Here is a 27,112-nt window from a genome sequence, read left to right as displayed (position 1 = left end):
ATGGAAGACTGCCAATGAATAACAGGTGCTGTGGGCTACATTTCAGAGGAAGGAACTGGCAAAACCACCTCTGAGTATCCCTTGCCTGAGAAAATCTTATGAAATCCATGGGGTTGCCATAAGTCAACAGGTGAGTCAAAAGCACACAGAGGGCTTAGGAAAGGGAAAAGTAAATGTGCTCCGTATTTTACAGATTACATATTAGTCTAGTGTTTTAAAACTGCTTTAATAGTATAATTGTATTCATTTCTGTTTCAATATGAATGATGGCCTTTTTATTGGAACCTTTTTTATTATGTTGCACACTGCTTTGTATCTTACCCTGAGAGAACGATAGGAGAAAAATCGAATAAACAATTAAATGAGATGAGGAAGGGGGCACACATGTCACGGGAGTACAACATTATTTAGGTCAGCTGTTCTATACTGAAATAGGTTCCAATAAAAAGGCCATCATACATATCATACAGAGGCGGCCCTAGGTAATTTTCAACAGTAAGCAAACAGTATTTTGCCCCCCCTCCCCCACCAATCATTGATATATATTTTCTGTTTGTCGTGGGAGTTCTGTGTGCCATATTTGGTTCAATTCCATCATTGGTGGAGTTCAGAATGCTCTTTGATTGTAGGTGAACTATACATTCCAGTAACTACACTTGCCGCACTTGCTCCCTTGCCTGGCCCGCTTTGGGTCCGGAGGCATGCCTGAAGACCCCGGCGTGTGCACAAAAAGTCACCTCTTCTCCTGACTTTCTCCTCAGCCGTTGGGACCAAGAGAGAGAGAGAGAGAGAGAGAGATGCCCACCTTTCCTGAAGGTAGGCGCAAAAACAAAGGAGGGAGCGGAGGTGGGAGATACCTCCAGCTGGAGGGTCTCTCTCTCTCTCTCTCTCTTGGTTCCAATGGCTGAAGAGAAAGTCAGGAGAAGAGGCGACTTTTGGTGCGCACGCTGTGGTCTTCAGACACGCTTCCAAACTCGAAGCGAGCCAGATGCGGCGGCTCCGCCCCTTGGCCCACCTGCGGATTGGGGAGAGGAGAGGAGGCGGATGGAGCGCCGGGGGATCGGGAAAGGGAGCCGGCCATGGGGAAGGGATCGAACGCGAAGAACGATTGAGCGCCGGCTCTGCTCACGCACCTGGTGGCCAGGTGGAGCAGGAACGAGAGGGGCGAGGCGAGGCTCAAGGGCCCAGCCCCTTTGGGAAGATCGCCCGGCAGCAAGGCAAGAAAGCCAAGGCTCCCCCCGGACTGCTAGGGCTGTTGTGAGCTGAGGGGGCGCTCCTCAAGTGGCGGTCGAGGGGCATTTACAGAGGCGCCCCTGGCAAAAAAAAGTGTTCTGCGACCGCTTACTTCACGTAATGGACGAGCCGCCCCTGATATCATACATATTGAAACAAAAATGAATACATTCATAATTTGAAAGCATTTTGCGTTCTTTAAAGGATAGACAGGGTCCAGCCTTACAGATTTTGATTTTTGTACAAGCCCAACGTGCACTAAGTAGAGTATTTTCTTCCCAATTTTCTATTGGTTTCAAAATATTTGGGAAGACCTTGTACATGGACAGCAACCTTCTGCTTTTGCCTGTTTCTATTTTACGTCAGTGTGACTCACATGTTGATGGTGGTGAAATACTGGTTTCTGAATTGAAAATTGTAAATAAACTTCCCTCTTATCCACAAATGTTTACTTTTTTGCATCTTTAAATCTAAGACAAATTATCTCACCTCTAAGGGCCCTTCCCCACAGCCATATAACCCAGAATATCAAGGCAGATAATCCACAATATATGTTTTGAACTGGATTATGTGTCCACTCTGCCATATATTCCAATTCAATGTGGTTTTTATACAGTTGTGTGGAAGGGGCCTAAGAGGCCAGAGAACTTTTGAACCATCATCATAATGCAAAATCTTACCAGTATCCAAAAATGTTTGTGTCTGATGATTATAATAACAAGTGAAGCTTTTTAAATCAGAAAGACCCATCTCAGAGGTTTCATATCACCTCAAACACAAGACATAGCACTGAAGGTAGTTTGCATTCCAGCCTTGAAATACTAAATGACACATAATGAGAAGAAGAGATTTTAAAAATGCATCTGTATATATGAATAATAATAATAATAATAATAATAATAATAATAATAATAATTAGAAACACAAGATGAGTCCACAGCACACTCTCTGCTGGCTGTTGTATTGGATCACACGTCGGAAACTTCCCAAGTGTCTAGGACTGTGTGATGTATCGGTGAATAATGCGTGCAGATCCCAGTAAGATGGCCTTTTGCAGCTGGCAGATGGTAACTTTGTCAGTGCCGATTGTGTTTAAGTGCAGGCCAAAGTCTTTAGGCACTGCACCCAGTGTGCCAATCACCACTGGGACCACCTTTACTGGCTTGTGCCAGAGTCTTTGCAGTTCGATCTTTAAATCCTCATATCGTGTAAGCTTTTCCTGTTGTTGTTGTTGTTGTTGTTCCAGTTTCTCTGCAATCTTGCTGTCACCTGGGATTGCGACATCAACAATCCATACTCAACAATCCATACGCCTCTATCACCAACAGCAGGGCCTTCTCGGTGGTGGCCCCCCGCCTGTGGAATTCACTCCCCGGGGAAATTAGATCTGCAACATCGCTCCTTTCTTTTAGGAAAAAACTAAAAACATGGATCTGGGACCATGCATTTGGACACGCGGGCAGATAACGAAAGAACTTCGATGATGACTAGGAAATTATTAACGGATTGGATCTATGGAACTCTGGAAAACGAAACGCTGATTATAAGAATGGCTTTTATATGATGTTTTATATGATGTGTTATGTACTGGCTGTTGACTGTTTTAATTGTGGTAACTGTTTTAATTACGTTTTTTGTATATTATGTGTAATCTGTATAGGCATCGAATTCTGCCTTTTCTGTAAGCCGCCCTGAATCCCCCTTCCGGGGTTGAGAAGGGCGGGGTAAAAGTACCAGAAATAAATAAATAAATAAATAAATAAATAAATACTTTGTTTTTTTTAAACACTGTTGTGAGGTCAGGAGTATTATGCTCCAAAACTCTGTCTGTCTAAATTATTATTATTATTATTATTATTATTATTATTATTATTATTAGCTTGTTACACAGGGGAGAATCTCATTCTCCAATGTTCTTCCTAGCAGTTACAAAATGGATGTGACAGTGGTACCACATTATCTGCTTTGAACTGGGATATATGGCAGTGTGGAGTTCAAAGCAGATATTGTGGGTTCTTCTGCCTTGATATTCTGGGATTTATGGCTATGTGGAAGGACCCAGAGTGACCAACTAACCAAAAAGAAAGAAAAGAAATCATGCTGGTTATGACTTTGCCTTGAATATAGATTTGACTGGAAGATATTAGCAAGCAAGTAAAGTTTTACATGTTCTTCAAATCTTTGCTCAGGCACAGAAGCAGTAGGTGTTTGAAAAGCTGGCAAATGTAAACTGAAGAAGAGAAATGAAAAATATATCACATAAATAATTCTTGCAAGGTTTGGTATACCTTTCAGTGTCAAAAGGGAAGCAAAACCTGGGCAGCATCTGGATCGATTCCTATAGGAAAAGCAAAGGGATCCTTATTATTACTGGGCATTAGCCTGAACACAAAGTCCTCCATCTATATATAAATAAAAATGTAATGTTCGTTTGTGGGATTAACAGAACTCAAAAACCACTGGACAAATTGGCACCAAATTTGGACACAAGACACCTAACAACCCAATGTATGTCCTTCACTCAAAAAAATGATTTTGTCATTTGGGATTTGTAGTTGCTGGAATTTATAGTTCACCTACAATCAAAGAGCATTCTGAACCCCACCAATGATGGAATTGAACCAAACTTGGCACACAGTTCTCCCATGACCAACAGAAAATACTGGAAGGGTTTGGTCGGCAGTGTCCTTTGGTTTTGGAGTTGTAGTTCACCTACATCCAGAGATCACTGTAGACTCAAACAATGATGAATCCGGACCAAACTCTACACGAACATTCAATATGTCCAAATGCGAACACTGGTGGAGTTTGGAGAAAATAGAATCTTGACATTTGGGAGTTGTAGTTGCTGGGATTTATAGTTCACCTACAATCACAGAGCATTCTGAACCCCACCAACGATAGAATTGGGCCAAACCTCCCACACAGAACCCCCATGTGGGCCACAGGAATGTGTGGCAGGGGATGGCTAGTATAAGCATCTAAAAATGACTTCAGCTCAAACCAAACAGCAAGCAAAGCATAACAGGCATTCTCCATGTATTCTGATGAGGATCTGTTCAGAGATTAGTCTTATTCAATTCAGGGGGCCTTATTTCTAGTTCTGTCAGTTGGAATTATCCAGTCTTCAAGTGAAGATTTGCACATTTAGGCTCTCCTATGAAACTGATGGGGAAAGTTAGCCAAGACTGAAGTCCTACAGATATTAATTATTCGCACTAAGTGCAATTAATGGTAGTTGGAATCCATCTCATTATGTGCAAGTCTGCAATGTCAGCTTGCTTTGTTAAGGATGCTACTGCACAAAGCTGCCACCCCACGGCATTCACGCAACCAACAATCCTGGGTACTTATCGAGATGAGCATTTTCATTCCTGCATGTGTATGTCAGGGGTCCTCAAACGTTTTAAACAGAGGGCCAGGTCACAGTCCCTCAAACTGTTGGAGGACCTGATTATAATTTGAAAAAAAATATGAATGAATTTCTATGCACACTGCAGTATCTTATTTGTAGTGCAAAAAACACTTAAAAACAATAGAATAATTAAAATGAAGAACAATTTTAACAAATATAACCTTATTTGGGAAGCGTGGGCTTGCTTTTGGCTGACGAGATAAGGTTGTTGTTGTGTGCTTTCAAGTCGTTTCAGACTTAGGTTGATCCTGAGCAAGGGCTGGGTAAATGACCTTCGAAGGCCGTATGCAGCCCTCAGGCATTAGTTTGAAGAATCCTAGTTTATGTAATAGCACAATTCTGCTACTTTGCTGCTCTGCAGCCTCAATTCCTGTTGGGGAGGACAATCTACCTTCCAACAATTCTGTATCTCAAGTAAATGAAGAAAAAATGTTTTAAAAAGGAAATTTGTATTTTTGCAGAGTTTAATAAATTATACAGATGTATATATTTATTTAAACCTATTTATTCCTGAGGGAGGGAATGGGGGAGAGGAGGACAACCCTGACTCCTGATATCAGAAACATCCAGACCTTATTGCATAAGGTAAGTGCATAAGAATCATGGTGCAATTAGGGACTATTGACAGGTTTTCTATCAAACCATTGCAGTAAATGCGGCGTGAAACTGCCTTAATTTTGCAGTGTGAATGGACACTTGAAAGAGAATGACCCTGATTTGTGTTGTCCTCGTGAGCCAACAATGTCATGTAGCGGCAAAAAGGCCAATGGGATTTTGGCTTGCATCAATAGGAGCATAGTGTCTAGATCTAGGGAAGTCATGCTACCCCTCTATTCCACCTTGGTTAGACCACACCTGGAATATTGTGTTCAATTCTGGGTACCACAATTGAAGAAAGATATTGACAAGCCGGAATGTGTCCAGAGGAGGGCGACTAAAATGATCAAGGGTCTGGAGAACAAGCCCTATGAGGAGTGGCTTAAGGAGCTGGGCATGTTTAGCCTGAAGAAGAGAAGACTGAGAGGAGATATGATAGCCGTGTATAAATATGTGAGAGGAAGTCACAAGGTGGAAGGAGCAAGCTTGTTTTCTGCTTCTCTGGAGACTAGGATGCGGAACAATGGCTTCAAACTACGATAAAGGAGATTCCATCTGAACACGAGGAAGAACTTCCTGACTGTGAGAGCCGTTCAGCAGTGGAACTCTCTGCCACGGAGTGTGGTGGAGGCTCCTTCTTTGGAAGCTTTTAAACAGAGACTGGATGGCCATCTGTCAGGGGTGCTTTGAATGCAATATTACTGCTTCTTGGCAGAGGGTTGGACTGGATGGCCCATGAGGTCTCTTCCAACTCTAGGATTTTATGATTCTATGACAAGACTCTATGGGTAATTTAGCCTGGGGGACGGGGACGGGGACACAGACCCACTTGTTCAAACTCTCATGCTTTAGATGCTGCACCTGCTATCATTCACATATTAATAAAATCACACACCCCCCCCCCCCCGCCCTTTCTGTTTCCTTCTGGATGGAGAGATGCTGTGCCTTTCCAGTTTGCTGCACTCTATAGTAGAGAAGAAATGCAAATTTACTCTCTACCAAGAAGATGCTTTACATTATGGTTGATCTACTCTTGCGAGCAAGAAAAAGCAGTTTGGGAAAACAAGCCAGGTTGACCAGCATTATACATCTCATTTGCAGAAAGCCTGCTGAATAATGGCTAACTGTTGTATCTCTACATAACAGGTAGATTTTAGAGCCAAGAGAATAGGTAGCAACTTAGGCACACCCCTGCAGTGATTTTGGGATATAAGGGACTAAGAAGGGACAACAATGTTGTAAAAAATGACAGACCTGGTCATCGAACTCCAGTGGGAACTGTCTGAGCACTTGGGGATCTGTATAGAGAAAGAGCAAAGTCAGCTGATGGCATTCAGATACGTTGATTCCAACCCTTTTGTACCATAGGTCTTAACTAGGTGTTGTAGGATTTTCCCAATTACTGAGCATAACCTGCTTTGTTTGGAATTTGGCACTATTAGAAAGGATTGTTGTAGGTTTTTCCGGGCTATATGGCCATGTTCTAGAGGCATTTTCTCCTGACGTTTTGCCTGCATCTATGGCAAGCATCCTCAGAGGTAGTGAGGTCTGTTGGAACTAGGAAAAAAGGGGTTTATATATCTGTGGAATGACCAGGGTGAGACAAATATATAAACCCCTTTTTTCCTAGTTCCAACAGATCTCACTACCTCTGAGGATGCTTGCTACAGATGCAGGCGAAACGTCAGGAGAAAATGCCTCTAGAACATGGCCATATAGTCCGGAAAAACCTACAACAACCCAGTGATTCCGGCCATGAAAGCCTTTGACAATACTATTAGAAAGATACAAGCAAAAGAACAGAAAGACAATATATTTGAGGTAACAGGATGATGACGACTATTTTTATTATTATTATTATTAATAATAATAATAATAATAATAATAATAACTTTATTTATACCCTGCTCATCTCCCCCAGGGGGACTGGGGTGGCTTACATAAAGCCACGTCTATCAGTACAATAACACAATATTACAAAAATATAACAAAACCAGAAAATAAAATACATAAAATGCAAAAACTAATATAATAGACGACACAGCAATATAAAATCAAACGTTAAAACACAAAGGAATTTCACTGGGCAGGGCTAATTCAAAAATGGAATTTAAAAATTTTAAAAACACTGGGAGATAGGGCAATGTAAAATTGTCAGGAAGGGGGATCCGGAGATGAGGAAGGATTTAATTGCACAATATTTATACCCCACCAGGCATGTAGCCGGGGGGGGGGGGGGGGGGGGCTTGAGGGGCTTCAGCCCCCCCCCCCCCAAATTCTCATGGTGTTTCATGAAAAGGCCTTACTGGTGCATTATTTGAACTGTTATGTTTATTCATATCATGATCTGATCACCATACTCAATCTATCCCATATGCATGGGGGTATTGGGGTAATGATGCAAAAGGTTTGCTAGGCTAGACCCCCTTTCACTCAGACTCAGCCCCCCCCCCCCCGAAACTCAGCCCCCCGAAACCCCCCTGAAAAAAATTCAGCCCCTCCCCCCGAATTGAAATCCTGGCTACGGGCCTGTACCCCACTTTTCCTCTCCATAAGGAGACTCAAAGTGGCTTAGATTAAAAGCATTTCAAGACAATTTAAAATCTACAAATATACAAACATTAAAATAGAATTAAAAATCACTGGTATTAAAAAAATTCAGTTAAGATCCATTAAAAACATATTCAAAATTTAAAACAAAGCACTCTCTGATGTGATTTGCACAAAGCCTTTAAAAAATGAAAGAAAATGAAAGTAAACCAATATTTTAGCGCAGCCACACTTGATGAGATCAATGTTGCTTACACTGAACCATGAAGCCCATGACCTTGATTGCTTTTTGCAAAATGCAGTTTTCAATCTGAGCCACGAGTTAGCCATGCTTGAGCCTAATGGTCATTCTGAATATCTGCTCACAGGAGGACAATAATAACAGAAAGCATCTCCATTTTGAAAATATGCTACCGGGCAGCCACAGTCCTCTTGCACTTGTATTTCAGAGCAAGGCCTCCAAGTCAAGCACAGCTGCAGACATGCATGAGACCGCCCACCTCCAGCATTCAGAAACTAACCAAGCTGTGCGGAGGAAGAAGTAAGACTGATAAGAGATGATGAAAGAGCTTCACTCTGTCTTGTTCTGTTTCCAGGCACTCCAGGGGTGCGGTTTGGTCTTCAAACCAGCTTCCTTGGACAGCGTCACTTATATAGTGGATTTCCATTTCCTTTCTTTTTCTAAATTTTAACCACTACCTAAATGCTACCTCAAGACACTGGAACAAACCAAAGGAAGGAAGGAAGCTATTAGGAATGCTCAGAGCCCATGGAACTGGAAAAGAGGCAGGCGGAGAGACTAAGGACCTCATCACACTAGAGCATGGATCCACTTTAAATCCAGTTTAAAATTCAGGGTCTTGTGGTTTAGTGAGGGGCCTTTAAACAACTTAGCCAGGCAGGTCCTTGGTCTCACTAAACTACAAACCCCAGAATTCTGCAGGAGGCAGAAACCGGATTTAAAGTGGATTCATGCTCTGGTGTGATGAAGCTGTAGCTTGTTGCCTTAAGCAAGCTTTGGACTCCTGTCGAATATTTATTTATTTATTTATTTATTTATTTACTGTATTTGCATACCGCCTTTCTCAGCCAATCGGCGATTCAAGGCGGTTTCCAACAAATCAGTACGTATAAAAACATAATACAGATTAAAACATTAAATAATATAAAACTCCACAAAAGCAATAAAAACAGCATCATTAGCAACTCATTATTATTAAGCATTGTCCAGTTCCATTGTCAAATCATTTGATTTCCTATACTAGCTACTCTGCATTTGTAAACGCTTGCTCGAACAGCCATGTTTTAACTTGCCTCCGAAACGTTAAGAGGGAGGGAGCAGATCTAATCTCCCTAGGGAGGGTGTTCCATAGCTGAGGGGCCACCACTGAGAAGGTCCTGTCTCTCGTCCCCGCCAAATGTACTTGAGATGAAGGTGGGACTGCGAGCATGGCCTCCCCAGACGATCTTAGAGTCCTCAATAGTTTGTAAGGGGAGACACATTCAGACAAGTAAGTTGGGCCAGAAGCATTTAGGGCTTTATAGACCAAAGCCAGCACTTTGAATTGGGCCCGGTAGCAAACCAGCAGCCAGTGGAGCTGGTGCAACAAAGGGGTTGTATGTTCCCTGAGTGCCGCTCCTGTTAGTAACCTGGTTGCTGTTCGTTGGACTAGTTGAAGCTTCCGGACCGTTTTCAAAGGTGACCCCACGTGGAGAGCGTTGCAGTAGTCTATACGGGATGTAACCAGAGCGTGGACTACCGTGGCCAAGTCAGACTTTCCAAGATATGGGTGCAGCTGGCGCACAAGTATTAACTCTATGACTGCATTTTGCTATTTTAATGTTTTTAGTCTAATATGTAATATGATGTTTTTAATGACTGTTTGTGATATTACTGTTGGAAACCGGCCTGAGTCCCTCGATGGAGGTGAGAAGACCGGTATACAAAACTGCTAAATAAATAAATAAATAAATAAACTGTGAAAATGCTTCCCTGGTCACCGCCAAAACCTGAGGTTCCAGGCTCAGTGATGAAACCAGGATCACACCCAAGCTGCAAACCTTGCATACTGAAGCGGCCCTAACATTAGGCAGGGCAAGGTGACAGATGCTGGGAAGCAGCAGTAACGGGTGATGGGACAGAGAGCTGTGTGCTAAGGACCTCATCACATGAAGTCAACTAATGCGGGCCAAGCACGGGGATTTGTCAGTCGGTGTGGCAAATCTGTCGGCCAGTGGGGGAATCAATTTCCCTGGGCCCCACATTGCCCACAGCAACGCCTTTCCTATTACTTGGGGGAAAATGTCACTACCTGGCTTCCCCCTGTGCTTCTCCCCTATTAGTCTATACTGCCCAGCTTCCCCCCATTAGTCTATACATGGCAAGACTGACCGTGTCCTTCACCACTACTTTACCCCCCAAGCAGGCCCATAACCAGGATTTTTATTGGGGGGGGGGTGAGTTTGATTCAGGGAGACTGAGTTTGGTTTGGGGGGGCTGCGTTTGGTTTGGGGGGGGGTAAGGGCTCAGGATTTACCCTAGCAAACCTTTTGTATCATTATCCCAATACCCCCATGCATATGGGATATATTGAGCATGGTGATCAGATCATGATATGAATAAACATAAAAGTTTAAATAATGTACCAGTAAGGCCTTCTCGTGGACCACCCTGAGAATTTGGGGGGGGGGGGGGGGGCTGAAGCCCCTCAAGGCCCCCTAGATATGGGCCTGCCCCCAAGTATTTATGTCTGTTGCAGCCAGGACTCACCATCATCTCCAGACACTGGACAAGCAGCCTCGAAGAAAAGATCAAATATTTTCTGTGGATTTTCCCTGAGGAGAGAAAATGAATCAATGGATCCAAAGTGGCTTAAACACTGGCAAAACACAAGCTTTTTGGGAGCCACATTAATTGAAAGGCAGGAATGGCTCAGTTGTCGAGGTGTGGATCCTCTGGGAAAGGTAGAGCCACATGGGATCCCTAATAGTTGAAGTGAAGACCTCTTTGAATGCCCACTTATAATTTTTGTATTGAAAAAGTGTGTTTCTTCTCTTTCAGTGACCATGTAGAGCAGGGGTCCTCAAACTAAGGCCCAAGGACTGGATGCGGCCCTCCAAGGTCATTTACCCGACCCTTACTCAGGGTCAACCTAAGTCTGAAATGACTTGAAAGCACACAACAACAACAACAACAACAACAACAACAACAACAACAATCCTATCTCATCAGCCAAAAGCAGGCCCACACTTCCCATTGAAATACTAATAAGTCTATATTTGCTAAAATTGTTCTTAATTTTAATTATTGTATTGTTTTTAAGGGGTTTTTTTGCACTACAAATAAGATATGTGCAATGTGCATAGAAATTAATTCATGTTTATTTCAAATTATAATCCGGCCCTCCAACAGTTTGAGGGACTGTGACCTGGCCCTCTGTTTAAAAAGTTTGAAAACCCTTGATGTAGAAAATGCTAATATCAGCTATCCCACCTCAACCCACTTTAGTTCAGGATGTGTGATCCAGTTGTGGGTCACCACAACACATAAAGTAAAAATGAATTCTGGTCCCACTTGTGTGTCAGTTCTCAATATATATTTTTTGCCACACTTTAGGATAGCTAATCAAAAATGGCTCCATATGACGATGGTCAACAAAAAAACTCAGTTCTATGTATTTTGGATTTCTTAGTATTGAAAATGGCAAGGCGGAGAATTGTTGGCCCTGAAGTGAGTGTAAACTTACTTCAGCCATAGCCCACATAGTCAATGTTAAGACACTTGAATTCTGGTTTTTGAAACTTGCACAGCCTCTCAGTCTAAATCCAGAGTAAAGAACATATGAATTTCAATCGTTTTGGACTACACCTGTCAGGCCACCCCAACATAGGATGATAGGAGTTGTAATCCAATCACATATGAAAGTCAAGATGCTCCTCGATCCTGGCTACATTTAAAAGTACTACAGTATGGCTCTTACATCTACAGTACCCACATCTACAGAAACCCACAGTTTCATTCATTCATGTCCAAGAAAACATGACTTCTCTAGCATTGTCAAGGTCCTCCAGAGCACTGTTTCTTAAACTGTGGTCCTAACCCTAAATAGGGTCCCCTTCGTTCAAGATTTTCCACAAAAATTGGCAATACGGAAGGTTTCTGAATGCCATCTAGACATTTTCACAATTCTGATCATATTTACACTGCACTCTGCAGTAAATGTGTCAGCTGCACTTCACAAAAATGAAAAACCAGCCTGTTTAGCAAGCCTTCCAAATGCTGATTTATTTTCAGTGGTATATATACTTTATTTATATACCTATATAAAGTAAAGGTAAAGGTTTTCCCCTGACACTAAGTCCAGTCATATCCAACTCTAGGGGTTGGTGCTCATCTCTTTTTTTAAAGCCGAAGAGCCAGCGTTGTCCATAGACACCTCCAAGGCCATGTGGCTGGCATGACTGCATGGAGCCCCATTACCTATATACCTGAGGGTAAATAAAAATTTCCCGGATTGAATGGGATCATGTGCAGAAAAAGTTTTAAAAGCCTTGCTTCAGCTGACCTTTTTGGGCTGGAAGTCCTACATTTCAGAGGTTCATTATTATCGGTGGTTTTACATATCTATGGATACAGAGTTCATCTTGTAATTTATTGTCTCCCACATTAGTGACTGCTTGCCAAGATACTCTTATAAGAAAAAGCACACAAACTGACATACATCTTTTCCCTTGGTCAACCCAAGAACCTGTCAAAAGTTAGTAGCCTCTTGGGTTTTCCAAGGACTACTTGGCCTGACTCAGCAATTGCTTATCTAAGCAGTCACTACTCAGCACTCATGTTGGAGATCTGTTCCGTATAAGTAAGATTGAAAGAAATATCTTGCAGCATGTTAAGTAGTAGGGGTTGAAGCTTTGCTCAACCCCAACTCTCAAATCACAAGGAGTCCCATTTTCCATCTGATCTATGGATTCGATATAGTTTTTCAGCTGAAGACAGGTGAAGGCAAGAAAGCAATTTTGACAGGTCGACCCACAGAACCGAGCCCAAGGCCTTACTTGATCCGGGATCCCATTGCCCTTAATCCGTTCTGTCACATGGTCATCCAATAGAAGCACCAAAGCAGAAATCTTTCCTCCCATCCAGACGAGAAGCCCAGACTGAAGCCCTGAAGACTAACAAGTCTCTGCAGAGCTCACTTTGGCATATTTCAAAAGCAGCATTTCCTTTTGTGGCTTTTTGTGAGAGGAAGTACGAGGCCTGTGACTCCCTTTGCGCACTGCAGAGTGGAAGCTTTCAGGACTTGGGGGAGGGGAGGGCTGTTGTTGGTTTAGTCACTTTCTGATATTTAGCTGTACCCCTTATCTGCTTTCCTGAACATTCAAGTTAAGGTAATAGCAGATTAGAGGAATGAAGCAAAATTTGGGTTGTAAAAACCCTACCCTTTCTCAAACCTACCGTGCAATTGGTCCTCCATATTCACAGATTCTTCCTACATGGATTTAGTCATCCATGGCTCAAAAAAAAATCCTCCCCCTGATATTGAGAAATCAGACCCCAAATTATGAAATGTATAAAAATATGGATTACAAGACACAGCTCCATTGGGACTCATAGTAAACATGCGTGCCCTTACCTTAAAGCCAATCAGAGTGCGGGTCCTAGCTGGAAGTTTCTGGGCCAATCAGAAGCAAGTACGAGTTTCTTGAATAGCTGCCAAACAAAATAAAAATGCTCTGTATTTGCAACGGTGGTATGTCAGTCCTTTGGAGTGCTTTTTTCACTGACATCCTCTTTGATCACTGAGAATAACCTCTGCTTTTGCCTTCAATTCATCTGTGTCTCATTTGGCCTTCTGGAAAGCATGGCACTCTGGGTCCCCGAAACCACGATTTTAGCAGAGCTGAAATCACTTAACACCCCCAAAATCCACACAATGAAATTAGTACTTATGTGAATCCAGAGACATGTGATAGCAAGGATGCTATCACTTTATTACGTAAGAGAATATTGAAGGCTTACCTTATTTTGGTAAGGGTTAGCTGTGCTAATCTGTTGCAGCAAATACTTAAACTTTTGCAGATTGCATCCTATTTCCATCAGATGCATCATCAGATGAGTCACTTGCCAGATACTTATATACTTTACTTAGCGAGAAGACAATATGTGGAAATAGACATGAAAAGGTCTTAATATTGATGATCTCCATACATTTTTTAAATAACAAGAAATTGAGAGGTGATATGGACATCATAGTATAGGTTGAGTATCCCTGATCCAAACCATCCTATCACCCTATACATATGATTTTTCCTCTTTTAATTCTTGTTTTTACTTCTCTCTCTCCCATCTCTTTCTCTTTCTGATCTTTTCCTTTTTCTACTTCTCCCCTGCCACAATTATTGGTTGATAATGTTGTTGATGAAGCCTCCGGTGGTGCACTGGCCTAAACCACTGAGCTGCTAAACTTGTTGACTGAAAGGTCGCAGGTTCGAATCCGGGGAGCTGGGTGAGCTCCTGCTGTCAGCCCCAGCTTCTGCCAACCTAGAAGTTTGAAAACATGCAAAATGTGAGTAGATTAATAGGTACCGCTCTGGTGGGAAGGTAATGGCACTCCATGCAGTTGTTATAGAGCTAAAATTTAGGGGTCTTTGCCAGGAGGCAGAGACCAATTAGATTCATCAAAGAGTTATTTTTTCCCTGGCGAGACAGAGAAGCATCCCATATTTTCCCCTGATTTCCCAATAAAAGTCTCACCAGTTGAAGAAGAGCCATTGAAGTTTAATGTGATTCAGCTGAAACCGGATGCAAAGCTGCAATCATTCGCCAAGCTAAGCATGAGGTGAATACACCAATACAGTCATATTTATAGCAAATTCAAAGTTGTAGAGTTCAAACTCCCCACCCCGGCTTCCCTGTTGTTCCCTGCCATGATTGGGCGTAGGAACCAATGGGGAGACCTCTGCCGTCTGGTGGCAACAGCCAATCAGGAGAAATGGAGGCGGGATGAGGGAGCACAAAGGAATCTGGGAAAGGGGTCCTTAAACAAAGGAATGCCATGTGCTCTTGTGAGACAAAGGGTCAACATGTGTCCTGATCCTTCCTGGCTGTGAGACAGGGGAACAATGATGGCAGCCTGAAATTATACACAGGGAAATCATATGCAGCTATCTTCCCATCCGGGACCCCAGAGAGAGATTAATAATACCAATTATAAAAAGCAGACAATAACAGGACACAGCATGAATTCATAAGTTGTCTTGAAGAAAGTTCATGGGTAGAGAGCGAGTCCTTGAATGTAGCAGAATTCAAAAAGCCAGACAAAGGGAGTCTATGGAGTTCCACTGGGTCAAGACGCTGGGATGGAAGCGCTGGGATGGAAGCTGGTCCCATGGTCCTTGGAAAACTACAGCTCTCTCTCTCTCGAGAGAGAGAGAGAGAGAGAGAGGCAGAAACCCCAAGGTCTAGCCATTCCCAAAGTTTCATGGGGTCCTCATTGTTAAGGCCTTGGCAAATTGACCAAGACTTAACCCCTATTGTGCAGTCTGGTACCTTTGTCCTTTGGAGAACTGTAAGTCACCATCCCTTGTGGGGGGGGGGGGGGTTATGCTCGGCTTCACAGTCATGCTGGATCCATGACCTTGGAGGTGTCTATGAACAATGCCAGCTCTTTGGCTTAGAAATGAAGATGAGCACTAACTCCCAGGGTCGGACACAACTGGACTTAATGTCAGGGGAAAACCTTTACTTTTACGAATGTGTTGATAAATGGAGCGGCCCTGGATTATATTTTGGATGATGTGATTTTAATTGATGTTTTTAATAAGTTAGGTTTGTTTGGTTTTAATTCTTATTGTGTATCAATGCATGTATGCTTGGCATCAAATTGCTGCCAGTTGTAAGGCTGGCTTGAGTCCCACTGGGTTGAGAAAGGTGGGATTCACAATCTTGAACTGCGTGTATATTTTGCCGTGCATATACTTCTCTTCATTGTAATGCTGGGGAATGGGGCATGTGCGTGTTGATTATTGGAGAAGCAGAAGGCTTTGGAACAGCTTTAAGCTGTGGCATTTTATGGGTAAGACTTAATACATGTGCTACAAAGGGGATTTCAGGTCATGGGAAGCAGTGACAGGATGTTAGGGCAAAATCTCAAGCTGGCTGTTAAGCAACTGCTCAGCAGCTCAGCTTTGGACATGCGGTATTGATAGTGAAATCATTATATCATAGACAAGGAAAAAAACAGAGATAAATGTATTAAAGATAATAGAATTATAAACACGTTACTAAATACTGTCTCTCTGCTTCTTGTCTTTCACATATTTCTCAAAGGATGACCAGTCTGTCCCTTTTATTAGACTTTTAATATCATGCTTTTAATATCATGATCCATTCAATTGTATTTTAACAATCTAACTTTATTCCTAGTATAGCCTTATTATCATTATATACCAATAAGCAACTGAAAAAGGAGGATAAAGAAGCGATAACAAACTTACTAACTATAGCAAGACTGCTCATAGCAAGGAATTGGAAAAAAGAAATGAATATACAAATAGAGGAGTGGTATAAGGAAGCATGGAAAATAGCATTAAATGATAAACTGACATGTATATTAAAGGTTAAAAAAGGTATATGGAAACAAAGTGATTTTGATGCTATATGGGGAAAATTTGTGGTAAATGGATTAAAAAATAAGGAAGGAAAATTACCGTCACAAGAAGAAATGAAATTTTGGACAGATGAAATGTAAGAAATGTGGCTTGAGACGGGTGGAGGGGAGCACTGAGGTGAAAAAAAAGGGGGAAAAAAAAGAGAAAAGGGGAGGAAATGTCAAAGCAAAACAACAAAACAACATGTTAAAGAGGTTGATGTATAAAATGCAATAGTATGTAATAATTGTGACAAATCAATAAAAAATTAAAAAAAAACAACAACAATCTAACTTTATAATTTTAGTTATATCCCCTCATTTTGCCCCCCACTTTGTGCCCCCCACTTTGGGAGGAAACAAACGTAGTTCCAGAGTCTAGGACCAGCCCCACAGTCTAGAACTCAGTGTGTGACACAGAGCAGTAATGATCAGGGAACCCACTATACCAACATGACAAACAGCTCTTGAATGCTAACAAATGGGCACAAGTTTTCATGAATTATATAATACCGTGGATTAGAGGGCGCTCTGTGAAATGCATGGAAGTTATCCTCAGATGGCAGGAGTACATGGGTACACACACACAGCTGGTAATAATGGGCAGCATTTCTCAGAAGTGAGGTCAAAGGGACATAAAATACCCCCCCCCCCCCCCCCCAAACCAGACATTAACAATTAGAGCTTGAGCATTTGAAAAAGTAGCACAATGACCCTTCATGATACCAGTGTTGGATGTTGACATAATTTGCAATGGAAAATTAACGAGAGCCAATGTGATTAAATTGTTTGAGAATGAGACTATGGTCCCTTCTACACTGTAATATAATCCAGATTATCAAAGCAGATATAATCTGCTTTGAACTGGATTATATGAGTTCACATTACCATATAATCCAGTTCAAAATGGATAAGCTGGATTTTATATGGCAGCGTAGAAGGGGCCTTAGTTCACTGCTGTGATTTACCCCATGAGTTTATTTCCCTTACATTATTAAATTGCTCTGACATGACAGTTTGCACTGAAATAATGAGAATAAGACCCTGGAAAGGCAGGGTGATTTTTTTTTTTTCTAGTGGAGCATTCATTATAAGTGAGTGAAACTTTCCAAACAAAAATAATTGTTGTCTCTGTGTATAGTTTACTAATGCTAAGAATCAGGCCCGTAGCCAGGATTTTGTTTCGGGGGGGGGGGGGGGGGGGCTGAGTCTGAGTGAAAGAGGGTCTACCCTAGCAAACCTTTTGTATCGTTACCCCAATACCCCCATGCATATGGGATATATTGTGTATAGTGATCAGATAATGATATGAATAAACATAGCAGTTTAAATAATGCACCAGTAAGGCCTTCTCGTGGACCACCATCAGAATTTCAGGGGGGGGGGGTGAAGCCCCCAAGTCCCCCGTCCCCCCGTCCCCCCGGCCACATGCCTGCTAAGAATGCACTGATACTACAATATATAGGAATTTGGGAACATAATTATTCGTTTAATCGATCATGAGAAAGTCTCCAATTTCTTCCTATTTCTGTCTTTTAAAGTCCCACCTGGAACTATGGAAACCCCAACTAGTGAAAAAGATATTCTATGGGCTTAAACTAGAGAAAGTTATTAGTCATCAAATACAATGTATGACTTTAAAGCTTAAAACAGAGAAAAGTATTAGTCATCAATTACAATATTTGACTATGAGGGCTAGAAATATATTATTAACAGTCAGGAGATGCTGGCTCCTCCTATTTTTTTTCTTTTTGGGAATAAAATTTTTGTTGTGTTATATCAGCATTTCTCAACCTGGGGGTTGGGACCCTGGGGGGGGGGTCATGAGGGGGTGTCAGAGGGGTCACCAAAGACTATCAGAAAACACTGTATTTTCTGTTGGTAATGGGGCTTCTGTGTGGGAAGTTTGACCCAATTCTATTGTTGGTAGGATTCAGAATGTTCTTTGAATGTAGGTGAATGATAAATCCTAGTAACGACACCCCCCAAATGTCAAGGTCTATTTTCCCCAAACTCCACCAGTGTTCACATATGGGCATATTGAGTATTCATACCAAGTTTGGTCCAGATCCATCATTCTTTGAGTCCACAGTGCTCTCTAAATGTAGGTGAACTACAACTCCAAAACTCAAGGTCAGTGCCCACCAAATCCTTCCCGTTTTTTCTGCTGGTCATGGAAGTTCTGTGCACCAAATTTGGTTCAATTCCGTTGTTGGTGGTGTTCAATGACAAAATCAACACACACACACACTGTTCTGTCGCCGCTGGGCCTGTATTTGGTTGGCTTTAAATATAGGATGTGTAACCTTTGCCCAGCGGGAAGCCAGGGGCCTAAGAAGAAGTTCTCAGAGGTTTCCACTACAAAAGAGTCTTGATATGGCTTGAAAAATCAAACAGGTACTTCAAAGCTTTCTTGATAAAGAATTCGTTCTCTCAATCTTGCCCACAGGGGACAGGCACTATCTTCAATAACTTTCTCTAAAGGAAAATTCCCCTTTTTTAACTTCTCCCAAGGCTGACTAAAATCCAGTCCTCACTGGTGTGGGTTCCGCTGCCAGGACGAACTGCTTCTCGAGCATAATTGAGAGGACCTACCAGCAAGGCAATGGATGTTCTCCAGCTAGAGTTCTTTAGACCTTAAAGCTGTCTTCCTAGAAACTCTCAAGGCTGTGGAAGGCTTCTCTTGAGTTCTTAGGAGACTCTTAAAGCTGTTCTCCCCTGGAGATTCTGTTAGAGTTTCTGTGACCCTGGAATTCTTAAAGGTTGAAGCCTTTTACAGGGGAAGCAACACACATCCCATACATTGGTTAACCTGGCTAAAACTAAACTCAAAATGGCTCACTTCCCTTCCAAAGCCCAAAAAGGGGGTGGGACTAAGGAACCTAACTATAATTGACAGGTGGCTTGCCCTATGATTGCAGCCAAAAGAAGCCACCTATCTGCAGAGCCCCTGAAACTTAGGTCTACAACAAACATTCAATGCAAAGCAAACAAAATTGGAGCTCCTGGTGCAGTTGTACCTGCACACACATCCCACCAATATTCATATTTGGTATCTGATATTTGTGCTAAATTTGGTCCAGTGAATGAAAATACATCCTGCATATCAGATATTTATATTACAATTCATAACAGTAGCAAAATTACAATTATGAAGTAGCAATGAAAATAATTTTATAGTTGGGAGTTACCACAACATGGGAACTGTATTAAGAAGTCACAGCATTATTATTTTCTCATACTGTGAATTTTAATTTGAACAATAATAATAATAATAATCATAATAATGCTGTGGACTCATCTTGTTGTGTTTCAAATAATAATAATAATAATAATAATAATAATAATAATAATCTTTATTCATATTCCACCCCATCTCCCCAAGGGCGGATTCCGACAACCAAAAACACAAAGGCAAACATTCAATGCCTTGAAACAACCATGAACACAGATACAATTATGGGCCACGCAAATCACAAAATAAACCAACATCTAACAACAAGTTATAATATTAATATAGAAACTAAAATTACATAATAAATTAAATTCTATCTATCATAAAAACATGATTATGGACCTCAATTTGTGAACCAGATTTTGTGGGAAATAATATGAAATGCCTGGCATGTTTCTTATTTATTCATAGATACATTATGTCACTATATATTATTATTAATAACACAGCCCAACAACAACCAAATTCTTGGTGTCTTGGTTTTTAGGCCTGTTCCTGGCATTATTTGGGGGAACTGATTCAGAAAAATGAATAGGGCAGACTGCATCAGCTCTAGTTTCTTAGATATGATTATCACAACTTTTAATGAGCAAGCTGATGAAGAGTGCATATGGTATTTTTTCTGTATCTCAAAAACTAGAGCTAAGAGGAAAACTGGTGCCATTTCTGAAACCAGCAGCAGGTCAAATATAGCCAGAGACAGGTGTAACATTTTAGGCACCAAAATGTGTGTTGGCCAGTGTAATAATTTTAACAACATCAACATGTGCATTACTATTAATAGGTGCGCAGTGGCTATTTAATATGTCTTGTGATATATATCACCTACCAGTATAGTGGAAGCAGGAAGTCATTATGAGTGGGTTGGGATATTGTAATGGATGTTTTAAGCACATAAAGCTGTCTGTAGATTTGTCACTTTCTTCTTTTAAGTTCTGCACAACCAATAATCCACAAAATCCTTCAGTCTCTTAAGATTGTGCAAATGTCCAGATGGCTGCATCATTATTATTTGCCAGTCTGTCCAGTGTGATATAATAGTTAAAACTCCTGCAACTTGGGAAATCCTGGTTCTTAGTCCTCACTCAGCCATTAAATTCATTGGCTATTGTTGTTCATTCGTTCAGTCGTTTCCGACTCTTCGTGACTTCATGGACCAGCCCATGCCAGAGCTCCCTGTTGGCTGTCACCACCCCCAGCTCCTTCAAGGTCAATCCAGTCACTTCAAGGATGCCATCCATCCATCTTGCCCTTGGTCAGCTCCTCCTCCTTTTTCCTTCTGTTTTCCCCGGCATCATTGCCTTCTCTAAGCTTTCCTGTCTTCTCATGATGTGGCCAAAGTACTTCATCTTGGCCTCTAATATCATTGGCTGATTGAGGCATAAAAAGGGGGAAGGAAGGAGAATGCAGCAGCATCTATAAGACCAACCTTTTTGTTTTTGCTTGTACTTTCAATGAAATTGTTGTTGAGCACCAACCTCACCTCCCTGTCAAAACAATAAACTAATAATTTCAGTACCACAGTGGAGAATTCTACAGTTAGCAGGAGCCTGAAGTTCTATTAATTGGCTATGCAAATGATCGGAGGTACTTTCTTTCCCCCTTTATTACAATATAACTCTTTAATAAATATGTACTGCATTGTGTTATCCTCTACGCTTGAATATTTGTATATCCTTTTGCCTTCTATGTCTTTTTCTCTCTCCTCTCGCTTCCAGGAGCTGGCTCCAGTAACCACATGACTTCAAGGCCCCTGAAGCGGGGCTCCCCTCCTTCCTTCCCTCCTAATCACTCAACCCTGCACCCCAACTAACCCCTTAGCCAACCTTCCCCCCCCCCTTGGATACCCAGGACTCCATACTGTGGGTCTCTGTCAGTATCCGTGGATCCACTTGTGTCTGTAACGTCATATTTTATGTTTCATAAAACTTTGGAGTATGAAGCCAATCGGCAAGATCTTGGTGACCTTTCGTCAGCATCTCATGACTCAGGAAACGCCCTCCAGCCATTTTCCTGGGCATCATCTCAATCATAAAGGTTTCAATCACCCATCATCTCTGGGGCCAGGCCATCTCTACTGACCCCATAAATCCAGCTGTGCAAAGGACAACAGGAATCCAGGGTTCTTTGTGCTGCTACTGGGACAATTACAAAAGACATTAATCAACTGGAATGGCCATCCCAACGCTTAGAAAGTTATGTCCTTATTTTCAAAATGATATTTCCCCTTTTTTCCAGGATTGGATTGCTAATACTATCACTTTGGAAAATATTCCACAGGAAACACAATGGACATAGGCCCTATGGGTGCTCATTTCACCCTGGTGGGTCATGCATCTTCACAAAAGACTTTCATAACATACATGGGACCTGATGGCCCCTCATTGTTCTGTCCCTCGTTGGGACAAAGATGATTCAGAGTGCTTTGCACTCCTTTGTCTCCCAGACCGGTGTGAGTCCCCCAGCCATTGGAGAGGGGAAATCTACATCGGAAGCAGGGAATGCTCTCTGATTGGCTGGCAGACGCCACAGTCCCGCCTCTGCAGTGAATCCCTCCCAGGTGTCCATGATGTAAACGAAGCCTAACCAGTCATGCTGAAGCTAGCTCCAGCTGGGGCATGCATGGTGAATTCAATGGATTTCTGTCTATAAAAATGCAAGTTTTACAATGCATGGCATCTCAGCTTCCCTCTGTGGCTTACCATGAGTTGGCATCCATTTCAGATGACTTGAATAAATTACCTTGGTGGCTTATTGGTGAGATTTAGATAGGAAAATATTGAGATATTGCTTCTTCATCTCGCCAGGCACACAGATTCACAGGCGGCCCACTGCCGGTACTGGCCACCCGCTTAATGGGACTCGGTACTTGTGCTTTGGGTTTTGCTATCCGTGGTTCGGATCTCATTATCCGCAGTTGCTTTAAATTGCTCAATTTCAATATTAGTGCCACTACATTAATTATTTATTATTTATTTATTACACTTCTACCCCGCCCTTCTCAACCCCCGAGGGGGGACTCAGGGCGGCTTACAAAAGGCACAATTCGATGCCAGCACAACAATAAGATAAAAATAAAACATATATAAGCAGTAATTAAAACAATTAAAACATTCCATTATACATCATAATCCATAAAATCAGTATAGTGCTCAACGATTTCAGCTCAGAGTCCGTAAATTCAATTCCACATTGTCAAATCCATCAATTCTAGTCGTTGCTTGTCCTTTGTCTATCTGCCAGATTACCCAAAAGCCTGGTCCCAGATCCATGTTTTTAATTTCCTTCTAAAGGAGAGGAGGGATGTCGATGTCCTAATTTCCCCGGGGAGTGAATTCCACAGGTGAGGGGCCACCACTGAGAAGGCCCTGCTCCTCGTCCCCACCAACCTCACTTGTGATAGAGGTGGAGCCGAGAGCAGGCCCCCCCCCCCAGAAGATCTTACACTCCGAGGTGGGACGTAGAAGGAGATGCGTTCAGACAGATACACTGGGCCGGAACCATATAGGGTTTTGTAGGTCAAAACCAGCACTTTGAATTGTGCTCGGAACTGGATCGGCAGCCAGTGGAGCTGACATAGCAGAGGGGTGGTATGCTCCCTGTATGACGCTCCAGTGAGTAATCTGGCTGCCGCCCATTGGACTAATTGAAGTTTCCGAACAGTCTTCAAAGGCAACCCCACGTAGAGTGTGTTGCAGTAATCTATTCAGGATGTAACAAGAGCGTGGACCACTGTGGCCAGATCAGACTTCCCAAGGTACGGGTGCAGCTGGCGCACAAGTTTTAATTGTGCAAAAACTCTTCCGGCCACCACCGAGACCTGGGGTTCCAGGCTCAGCGATGAGTAGAGGATCACTCCCAAGCTGTGAACCTGTGTCTTCAGGGGGAGTGTAACTCAGTCTAACACAGGCTGTAACCCTATGCCCTGTTCAGCCTTACGACTGACCAGTAGGACCTCTGTCTTGTCTGGATTCAGTTCCTGGATCCCTGGATTGTCTGGATTCCTTCCCCCCTTTCTTTCCACATCCTTTTTCATGCTGCAAGAGACGAATGTAGCTGCTTCTTTGGGTGACCTTGGGTTAATTATATAATCTAAGGCTAACCTACCTCGCAGGATTGTTGTGAGGATAAAGTGGAGAGGAACAGAGGCACATATGCCAGCTTGAGCTCATTGGAAGAAGACAAGCGTATGAATATAACAAATGACAAACACAATTTCAATGCGGCTTGTCAGGACATCTTCTCACTGGGAGGTGGATCCTTTTTAATGAATGAATGGAGGTACCATTTGCCTTTTATGTCTCCGGCACTCAAATCCCAGGCCTGCCTTGTTTGTTCTGGATGTGATCTCCTGCCACCCCAAATTGAGCTGAGGTCATCTTGGGAACATGGACAAAACAAGAGTGCAGTACAGGTGGTGCCGAGTCTTTCTATTCCACACAAAGAGGCACATTGTAATGGGGAAACACTTCCATGGGATGAGTGAATCACGATGCTGTCTTTGTACACAGAAAACTGGCACCCAGAGCCTTGCAAAGTGAGGTCAACAACAATGTAGACCGAGGAAGAAAAATAATTGTGTGTTCTCAAAGCACAGGGCAGAGGCCTAGCCTAGATGAATAAAAATGCCTTGGAAGAAGGTAGTTTGGCATTTCTGATGGAAGCTACATGTGAAAAAGACACTCTGTTTGCCAATTTCTGGTTTAGAGAGGCTTCCTGTCTCTTTTAAGTGGTGTGTGGTAACAAGAGGATTGGCCAATCTCATTTCCAAGGTGAAATGCCTTCATGCTATGGCACTCTCACCTGATTTCACAATTCAAAAAATAATATTATGCAAATGAGATAGACAGAGAAAGGGTTGTTACACAGCTATTGTGGTTTAGGAGCTGGACAAGAATTTAGAAGAACCAGGTTTGAATTCCCACTGAGTCAAGAAAACTCCCTGGGTGGACAGTCTATCCATCTAACCACTCACTCAGGGTCCTTCTACACTACCATATAATCCAGAATATCAAGGCAGATAATCCGGTTCAAAGCAAATAATCTGGATTTTATACATCTGTGTAGAAGGGGCCTCAGTCAACCAGGTCTGCCCCACAGGGTCGCTATAAAATGGGAAAGAGAAACACTTGATATGCTTCCTTAAGCACATTGCAGGAAAGGTGGGATTTAAGTATCTATAAACCCAGCACACATTTAATCTGACCATTACGGGGGCCACGTTTTGTTCCTGCTATGCCTTTGTTGTGTTCTGTGCCTTCAAGTTCAAAGGCAGTGACATCTCCAGCTCATCCCTTATTTGGGTATCAGCCAGCACGTCAACGACTTAAATCCAGAAATAGTTTTCTAAGATCTACAGAGACACTAGCTGGAACACCCCAGCAAGCAAGAGTCCAAAAGTGGCAGGCTCAAATCCAGAACCTCAACCAATGACTGGTACCAAATGAGAGACTCCCTCCTAGGCACACAGAAAACTGGGCGACTTGGAAGGTTATGAACAGACTGTGCTCTGGCACCACGAGATGCAGAGCCAATCTTAAGAAATGGGGCTACAAAGTGGAATCCACAACATGCGAATGTGAAGAGCAAACCACTGACCACCTGCTGCAATGCAACCTGAGCCCTGCCACATGCACGATGGAGGACCTTCTTGCGGCAACACCAGAGGCACTCTAAGTGGTCAGATGCTGGTCGAAGGACATTTAATCACCTACCAAGTTTGCAAACCCTGTGTTTTTTTAAAATCTGTTTGTTTGTTTTGTTCTGTTAGAAATGTAATACAATGGTCTGGTTGCCCCTGACATGATAGATAAATAAATAAATAAATAAAGTTCAAATGTACCATGAGATTTTCTAAAAGTAAGAGTTTGTTACTTGCCCAAAGTCACCCTGTGGGTTTTCATAGCTGGGTGGGAATTCAAACTTCATTATCCGGAGTCGCAGTCCACTTGTGCCTTTTAAATGAGAACTATTCAAGTCAAAGAATAAGGAGCCACAGTGGAACAGTGTGTTAAGCCTTTGTGCCGGCTGAACTGCTGCCCTGAAGGTCAGTGATTCGAATCAACAAGACAGAGTGAACTCCCGTCTTTCAGCTCCAGCTTCCCATTCAGGGAAATGAGAGAAGCCTCCCACAGGATGGTGACACATCTGGGTGTCCCCTGGGCAACATCATTGCAGATGGCTAATTCTCTCACACCAGAAGCTACTTGTCTCAGGTCGCTTCTGACACGATAAAAAAAAAAGTCAAGGAATTACCAGTAAGGAAAGTAGAACTTATCAGGTGACTGGGGGTGAGGATGGGGTCAGGGGTAAACTGGACCTAAATTAAGGGTTAATCTTTACTCATTTTCTTCTCTTAAATTGCATTGGGGAGAGAGTAACTGGGCTTTGAAGGGAAAAAAATCTCTATTGAAGAATTTCTGCTGCTACAAAGTCTTGGGGCCTTTCCACACAGCCCTATATCATAGAATCATAGAATCAATAATCCCTGAATATCAAGGCAGAAAATCCCACAATATCTGCTTATCTGAGAGCCCTTCCACACATCCCTATATCCCAGAATATCAGGGCAGAAAATCCCACAATGTCTGAATGTGGGCTCAGAAAACCCAGTTCAAAGCAGATGTTGTGGGAATTTCTGCCTTGATATTCTGGGATATAGGGCTGTGTGGGAGGGCTCTAAGGCTCTTTCTACACTGCCATATAAAATTCAGAATATTTACTTTGAAGTGTATTATATCACAGTGTAGACTCATATAATCTCGGTCAAAGCAATAATGTGGATTTTGGATTATGTAATTTGGATTATATAGCAGAATAGAAGGGGTCTAAAACATGGAGTGTGTTGTGTATTCCTGCATGGCAGGAGACTGGACCAGAAAGACCTTGTGGTCTCTTATGCCTCTCCCTTTTAATATGGGAATGACTATGATTCCCACCATATTTTTGTAAAGAAAACAAGCAAATATTTATACAAAACTATTTTTAAGAGTGCAAAACATCTCTCAGGAAACCAGTTATCCCCATACTCATTCATTGTCCTAATTTTTTTTTGTCATGTCAGGAGCGACCTGAGAAACTGCAAGTCGCTTCTGTTGTGAGAGAGTTGGCCGTCTGCAAGGACGTTGCCCAGGGGACACCCGGATGATTTGATCTTTTATCATCCTTGTGGGAGGCTTCTCTCATGTCCCCGCATGAGAAGCTGGAGCTGATAGAGGGAGCTCATCCGCCTCTCCCTGGATTTGAACCTGCGACCTGCCAGTCCTAATGAGACAGATATATTCTGAAACAAAACAGGGTAAACATGTGGACCCAATCTGGCCACCTACTATTCTCCTATATTGTTACTGTTAACACATGAAAACCGCTCTTAGTAAATGCCAGGCTGGTCTTTACAGCGAGAATGGGGAATGAGTGAACCTTAATACCATT

At 42.4% G+C, this 27,112-nt stretch overlaps 1 protein-coding gene across 1 annotated transcript in view; it reads right to left on the bottom strand.

Annotated features, from left to right (window-relative positions):
- Positions 1–12,978, bottom strand: part of DENND1C (DENN domain containing 1C) — a 52,264-nt gene extending 39,286 nt beyond the window's left edge. Inside the window, exons 1-4 of the mRNA XM_067463985.1 lie at positions 12,854–12,978; positions 10,566–10,630; positions 6,500–6,543; positions 3,522–3,571 (exon numbers count right to left, since the gene is read on the bottom strand). Coding sequence (XP_067320086.1) covers positions 3,522–3,571; positions 6,500–6,543; positions 10,566–10,630; positions 12,854–12,870 — 176 coding nt within the window. The 5' untranslated portion in view covers positions 12,871–12,978. The remainder of the gene's footprint in view (positions 1–3,521; positions 3,572–6,499; positions 6,544–10,565; positions 10,631–12,853) is intronic.
- Between the last annotated feature and the right edge of the window lie 14,134 nt (positions 12,979–27,112).

Source organism: Anolis sagrei, chromosome 2 (assembly GCF_037176765.1).
Source record: "Anolis sagrei isolate rAnoSag1 chromosome 2, rAnoSag1.mat, whole genome shotgun sequence".
NCBI lineage: Eukaryota > Metazoa > Chordata > Lepidosauria > Squamata > Dactyloidae > Anolis > Anolis sagrei.
The sequence above is the reverse complement of the archived record's forward strand: the minus strand, read 5'-3'. Positions and strand labels throughout refer to the sequence as shown.